At 37.6% G+C, this 7,656-nt stretch overlaps 1 protein-coding gene across 1 annotated transcript in view; it reads right to left on the bottom strand.

Annotated features, from left to right (window-relative positions):
- Positions 1-216: 216 nt before the first annotated feature.
- LOC120534445 (E3 ubiquitin/ISG15 ligase TRIM25-like) overlaps positions 217-7,656 on the bottom strand; it is a 28,553-nt gene continuing 21,113 nt past the window's right edge. The window contains exon 6 of the mRNA XM_039762019.1: positions 217-786. Coding sequence (XP_039617953.1) covers positions 308-786 — 479 coding nt within the window. The 3' untranslated portion in view covers positions 217-307. The remainder of the gene's footprint in view (positions 787-7,656) is intronic.

The following is a 7,656-nucleotide window of genomic DNA, read 5'->3' as shown; positions in this document are numbered from 1 at the left end:
AATGCAACTCAAATAAGCATCTGCTATCTAAGAGCAACACCAGTTCTTGTCTCTCATTGGCTAAGAAACAACCTGGATGATCCCCATGCCTTTTGGAATAATGTGCTCGTAAAATTAAAAGAGTATGGGGACAACACCTATACAAAATCCAGAATTTTTCACTGTGAAGCATAGGAAGAGGAGGAAAGGAATCAACTTCAGGCATCAATACAAGCATTGGGGGTTAACAGTTTTAATGAAAAGTTTGATTAGCTATGAAAATAATTTGGGGTCATTCCATGGTATAGGTTTTCATTATTTGCGGTTTCTATAGCTTTATGAGTGATAAAGAGTCTCCATTGCCAGGTGTATCTTTTTCTGGACTCATCTGCCATAGTGCCAGAGCAAGGTCTTCTTGCCTTATCTTCTGTTGTGCCGGGCCCAAGTTTTCTCGCCTTTTTGTTTCTCGTGCTGAGTTCAGCTCTTCTTGCCTCACATGCTCTTCCAGACCCAGATTTTGTCGCCTCAATTGCGCTACCAGGCACAGATTTTGTCGCCTCATCTGCTCTGCCAGGCCCAGATTGTCTTGCATCGTCTGCTTGGCCAGGCCCAGATTTTCTCTCCTCACCTGCTCTGCCAGGCCCAGTTTTTGTCGCCTCATCTGATGTTGGGTTGGGCCAGAGTCTTCTTGCCTCATCTGCTCTGCTGGGCTGAGGTTTTCTCGCCTTATAGACTGTCGTGCCAAGTTCAAGTCTTCTCGCCTCGTCTGCTGTGCCAGGCCCGAGTTTTCATTTCTGGATGCTCTAGCTGAAAGATAAACTTTTTTTATTATTAACAGTTTGTACACACTATTGGTTGCTAGTTGAATGTGTTTTGTTGTAGACAGGGTGTCTGGAAAACCCCTTAGAGGGAGAGCTATGTTATGTATCACTTTAAATGTAGGTATTGTTATTATTGTGTTTTTGTTGTCTTTGAATGGTTTTTCATATTTTTGATGATGTGTATAATGAGGTATTATCCTTTTCCATGTGTTTTGTGGGTAGAGCCCCCGTAAGTGGGACCACTCTGATGTCACCACTCATGAAACCTCATTCTGGCTATTTAAGGCCAGAGCAGAGTAGGAGATCAGGAGATCATTGTGTTTAAGGCGTTTGTGAGACTTGCTGTTTTATTTTGATTTTTCTGGTTTTGCTGACTATCTTGCTTCAGTTTAAGGATTTCTGATTGACGTCATTGGACTTGTTTGCTACTGATTGCCCTTTTAGGCAAGTCTTTTTTGCTTCTTTTAATATTTTTATCTTAATTTTCCTAATTTTTTGTTGAAAACCAATTTATAAAGATTTTTTTATTTGCCCTTCTGTCTACAAGCCAGGAACTTACCACTGTCCTCCCTGTTCTGTGGCTTTTGCAATATAGTGGGATATTTTCTGTTATTTTGCTATGTCGCTATATTTTGGACCTGCTAGGCCAGAAGCCTGCAGCTAGCAATTGTGAGACTAGATGGATATGGAATGAGTCTCCTTGGGTAGGCAGGTTAGGTTGTTGCCCTGCCTTTAGGGTCCTTTTAGGATGTCTCACACACATTGAGCTATGTCTGAGACATAATCTTACAACAGAATTCTTTATCTAATTATTACTGGCGTTAGTTAACAAGTGCTAGATTTTCCATTTCATGTGTAGATGCAGTCCCTTAAGGGTGCTTGAGGATGCTCTTGTGAATCACCACCTCTCTTGGTGGTAAACTGAATTAAAGGTGTGACAGTAAACACAGCTGCAGTTTTACTAGTGTTGAATACACAGGGTAGAGAACAAAGAGTGAGACAGGTAGGATGATAAAGATAACAGTTATATAACTGGTTTTGACGTTTCTTCCTACCCCTAAATGGGAAAAGATCATAAGAGGTTAGCTGGTACCTTTTGTGATTGGTGACAACTAGTCAAGGTCCTGACTTGATACCAAAAGAGATGATGTGGCAGATGCCGAAATAAACACTTTACACTCAGAAACCTACCGAGGTGCCTGAATTAAAGAAGATCTGCAAAGAAGGGTGGGCTAAGATTCTTCCACAGCGATGTTAAAGACTGAGATCCAATTATAGGAAGAGTTTATCAGCAAGAGCCACAATCAAGCTTTGAAACAATGGGGGAAATTACTTTTTTCACATGAGTGATAGAGGTGTTGAAGAACTTTGTTCATTGAATAAAAAAAAAGTTCTTAAAACTGTAATGTGCATTCACTTAAGTATTTATATGCATACTTTTATTTTACACATGTGTGCAAAGTGAAAACGGGTGTACTGTGTAAATATATCTTATCTAATTTAACAAAGGTTACCCCAACCACTGTTCACGTTCCTCTTTCATTTTGTTCAGTTTTTAACAAGCTGAAAGGAAGCAATGTTATTTCCATTAAAGAAAACTAAAATGTAAAGAAAAATAATTCATTAGCTAAAACTAAAATGGAAATGAAATGTCTGAAAATTACAACTAAATGATACTGAGAAAATAAAAAACCAAAAGGTAAACTAGTTTTTGTAATTTTTTTTTTTTGATTTTTCACCTCACTAGTCTTTATGCATAATATACATGGGAGAGTGCAGTCTGCCGGTTATCTACTCTCTCTATATATAAAATCCTAAGCCTAAAAGTGCAACGATTTTATGTGATGTTTTAATGTCACATTTTTTGTCACGCTTTAAATCAGGCTTATTTTAAAACCTTCATATATATGTTTGGAATCATTCTTTTCAGAATTTATCGAACTTTAATGTGATGTTGTTAGATTTTCTGATTCTTATTCTATTTTTAAATTACAAAGTAAAATATCAAGAAAGTCGTGGTTTTTAATTTCAGTCAGTCAGTCATTCATTTTCCAACCTGCTATATCCTAACACAGGATCACGGAGGTCTGCTCAATAAATCATTATTATTTTAATAATTTAATTCAATAAATTACATTATTTTTGATCGCGTAAACTTTCTTTCACAGGAACAAACTATTAAAAAAAAATTATATATATATATATTATTATATATATATACACACACACAGTGGGATGCAAAAGTTTGGGCAACCTTGTTAATAGTCATTATTTTCCTGTATAAATCGTTGGTTGTTACGATAAAAAATGTCAGTTAAATATATCATATAGGAGACACATACAGTGATATTTGAGAAGTGGAATGAAGTTTATTGGATTTACAGAAAGTGTGCAGTAATTGTTCAAACAAAATCAGGCAGGTGCATAAATTTGGGCACCGTTGTCATTTTATTGATTCCCAAACTTTTAGAACTAATTATTGGAACTCCAATTGGCTTGGTAAGCTCAGTGACCCCTGACCTACATACACAGGTGAATCCTATAATGAGAAAGAGTATTTAAGGGGGTCAATTGTAAGTTTCCCTCCTCCTTTAATGTTCTCTGAAGAGTAGCAACATGGGGGTCACAAAACAACTCTCAAATGACCTGAAGACAAAGATTGTTCACCATCATGGTTTAGGTGAAGGATACAGAAAGCTGTCCCAGAGATTTAAGCTGTCTGTTTCCACAGTTAGGAACATATTGAGGAAATGGAAGACCACAGGCTCAGTTCAAGTTAAGGCTCGAAGTGGCAGACCAAGAAAGATTTCGGATAGAAGCGACAAATGGTAAGAACAGTCAGAGTCAACGCACAGAGCAGCACCAAAGACCTACAACATCATCTTGCAGCAGATGGAGTCACTGTGCATCGTTCAACCATTCGGCGTATTTTACACAAGAAGATGCTGTATGTGAGAGTGATGCAGAGGAAGCACAAACAGAGCCGCTTGAGGTCTGCTCAAGCACATTTGGACAAGCCAGCTTCATTTTGGAATAAGGTGCTGTGGACTGATGAAACTAAAATTGAGTTATTTGGGCATAACAAGGGGCTTTTATGCATGGAGGAAAAAGAACACATCATTACAAGAAAAACACCTGCTACCTACAGTAAAATATGGTGGTGGTTCCATCATGCTGTGGGGCTGTGTGGCCAGTGCAGGGACTGGGAATCTTGTCAAAGTTGAGGGACGCATGGATTCCACTCAGTATCAGCAGATTCTGGAGACCAATGTCCAGGAATCAGTGACAAAGCTGAAGCTGCGCCGGGCTGGATCTTTCAACAAGACAATGACCCGAAACACTGCTCAAAATCCACTAAGGCATTCATGCAGAGGAACAAGTACAACGTTCTGGAATGGCTATCTCAGTCCCCAGACCTGAATATAATTGAAAATCTGTGGTGTGAGTTAAAGAGAGCTGTCCATGCTCGGAAGCCATCAAACCTGAATGAACTAGAGATGTTTTGTAAAGAGGAATGGTCCAAAATACCTTCAACCACAATCCAGACTCTCATTGGAACCTACAGGAAGCGTTTAGAGGCTGTAATTTCTGCAAAAGGCGGATCTACTAAATATTGATTTCATTTCTTTTTTGTGGTGCCCAAATTTATGCACCTGCCTGATTTTGTTGAACAATTATTGCACACTTTCTGTAAATCCAATAAACTTCATTTCACTTCTTAAATATCACTGTGTGTGTCTCCTAAAGGATATATTTAACTGACATTTTTTATCGTAACAACCAATGATTTATACAGGAAACTAATGACTATTAACAAGGTTGCCCAAACATTTGCATCCCACTGTGTGTGTGTATATATAATATAATATAATATAATATAATATAATATAATATGTTACGATGACCCATTGCATACCACTTTAGTTTTCACGGGATTTTTCCTGTTATTTAAGTGAGTCATGTTTTTTTAAAAAAAATTTTTCTTATCTATAACAATGTCAGTTAAAACGAATGTATCGTTTATTTAGTCTCTTATAAATACTCATCGAGCATAGTGGACCTCAGTTTAAACGGGAATACTCCAATCGGTAAGAGAGTAAATATTTTATTCTCATTTCATGATTTTTTACTCTGTTAAATAATAATTAATGTTTCTTTTACATATTTATAGAATTTTGTGATTTTGGCCGCAAGTGGGGAAGCCTACCGAAGGCGCCAGGGGGGCTTGGCCCCCCTAGTTTATTAAATATTATGTAAAACTGTGCAGTCCTAAATTTGGCTGGAATGAGTATTGATTTGTGTGTGTGCAGGTATCCCTGGCTTCTAACGTCGGAATCTGTGAATTTCATTGGTCATTTCATCCATCAGTCAGAACTGAGAACAAATAGCAAAGCTTCTCACTGACCAATAACTTATTCTGTGGATTTGGTCACCATCTGGAGCACATTGTCACTGCTGTCAGCGAATAGCAACGAATAGCAGGAAACTTTCATTAAGCTTCAATGAAAAGGCATGAGAACCAAAACATGCCACACATTAATTTAGAAGATACAGCTAAATGGTTTGAAAATTAGAGCCACAGAGGATTTGTCAAGATTGAATAGCCACCCCCATGCTTCGGATTCAGTCAGTACTTAAAATGGAAAAAAAATGTTACCTTGATATGCCAATAGTACTAGGGTGTTGAACCGTGTCAGCCATTACGAATGTAGTGAGAAGTCAAGCAAAATGACCCCTTTCATTGGCTAACTAAAAAGATTACAATATGCAAGCTTTCGAGGCAACTCAGGCCCCTTCTTCAGCTAAGATGTAAACTCTGTACATTTTTGATTAAAATCTTGCCTGAAAAAGGGGCCCGAGTTGCCTCGAAAGCTCGCATATTGTAATCTTTTTAGTTAGCCAATGAAAGGGGTCATTTTGCTTGACTTCTCACTACTTAATATGCCAAAGAAGGTAGGAGTTTCAGCCATTCAACCTCACTTCCCACAGGTATTGCTTGTATATTAACGATATGTTTGCAGTGATAGGTTAAGCAGATGCGTAGCACGCAGTCAATGTAATCAACTGAGCTGACATTACAAGTTTATGTTTAGTTTTAATCAGGTTATTAGTTCTGCCGTGATCTTATTATATTTAGTATTGCAAAAAATTTTAACAGGGGTTCATGACATACTGTGCTGGGGAGCTCATCAACACTGTTAATGCTGAAAGACACCATCTCGAGTTATTTTAACAAGAGCAATGAGCCAAATCTGCCCTATTAAACTAAACTCTGCCATTGGATCTGCCTGCAGCGAACCTTCTCTGTCTAACACTGTCATGCTTAACATACAGCTCATCAGCGGTAAAGTACTAGTAGACTGTAACTTGATACGTCATGACAAAATAAATAAATAAATAAATAAATAAATAAATAAATAAATAAATAAATAATCCTTGAGGATTTTGTATCTTTAAAGTGACATCAGTTTTAGGGAGGCGACTCTCTCTGGTCTGTTTACTTTGCAGGGAGTGGAGTGGATGCACGACTGGGATTGTTACATCTAAACAGAACAGCAAACGAACGGCCATAGATTGGTCAAAGCTGTCCAGCACTTGGTTGTAAAAGTGAGAACAAAATCCACTTTTATCCTATTCATTGTTCCTCATCACTGTGAGTGATTGTAAAATCAATATTCACAGTATATTCCTACATGTGATGGTAGACAAATTGTGTTATTTGTTCATGGCTTTCTTACTTTTTTGTCCTGCCTGTTTCTTTCAAATATTTATTAATGATTGATGTTAGTTTGTATCCTGTGATATTAATGTCATCTTTGCTTTTATTTCTTTGTATTCCTTTGACTATTTGTGAAGCACTTTGAGCGTTCAAAAGATGCTTCATAAAAATAACAACAACAATACATTTTGTTTATTATTATTATTATTATTATTATTATTACACAGTATCATGAGCTCAGGTTTGATTGCTAACGTGGACAGTGTCTGTATGGAGTTTGCATGTTCTCCCCATGTAGATGTGGACCGAGTGGGTGTTTCTTCAGATATTGTTTCAGGGGGAAATTTGCTTTTTTTTTACAGGAGAGAGAGAGAGAGAGAGAGAGAGAGAGACAGATAAATGTACACACACACTCAATATTATTTTGTACATATACCAGAATAACTAGAAAGCAAGAAAGCTTAAAAAGAAAGAAAACATCTGACATGGCAATCCAAGTCCCAGTGAGGTGCTATACAGGCATATTGCTGTTTATATATTAATTAGCCCCCGTAGCATTTCTTGACACAATTCTACTGAATAATTTGTTGGCCGAAAGTAATCGGTGTTAGCATAGCTGAATATGAAGATAGCTTCAGATGAGACAGTAAAATCAAGTTCCTGACTCTCTGCAGTCATAAAAGACCCCTGGGTATCCTTTGTAAAGAGCAGGGTGTATCCCAATGTCCAAGCAAAATTGTCCACCATGACCTTCTCATTCTGGACCCCCCCACTCATTTCTCACCCCTTCACCATCTAATAGCTCATGTGTGGTGAGCGGACAGGCGCAAAAATGGCTGCCATGTGGATGCTATACATTAGTGATGGGTGAAGTGGCTTCATACTCATTGAAGCACTTTGAGTAGCTATATTAATGTAAAGAAGTATTATTATTAATATTAGAAGTGTGTCATTTATGGTCTCTCAATTGCAGAAATCCATTTATTCCTACATGTGTTGTTATATGACATCCTCCCAGTTTAGGTTCACAGGAAGCTCCTCAATTTTTGCTTATAAAGTGAATAATCAGTGATGTTGCTAGAACAGATGGTTCAGTATTAAATATAAATGGTATGCCTCCAGTACATACATGGAAAC

The sequence above is a fragment of the Polypterus senegalus genome, chromosome 8, assembly GCF_016835505.1.
Source record: "Polypterus senegalus isolate Bchr_013 chromosome 8, ASM1683550v1, whole genome shotgun sequence".
In the NCBI taxonomy this organism is placed as follows: Eukaryota; Metazoa; Chordata; class Cladistia; order Polypteriformes; family Polypteridae; genus Polypterus; species Polypterus senegalus.
The sequence above is the reverse complement of the archived record's forward strand: the minus strand, read 5'-3'. Positions and strand labels throughout refer to the sequence as shown.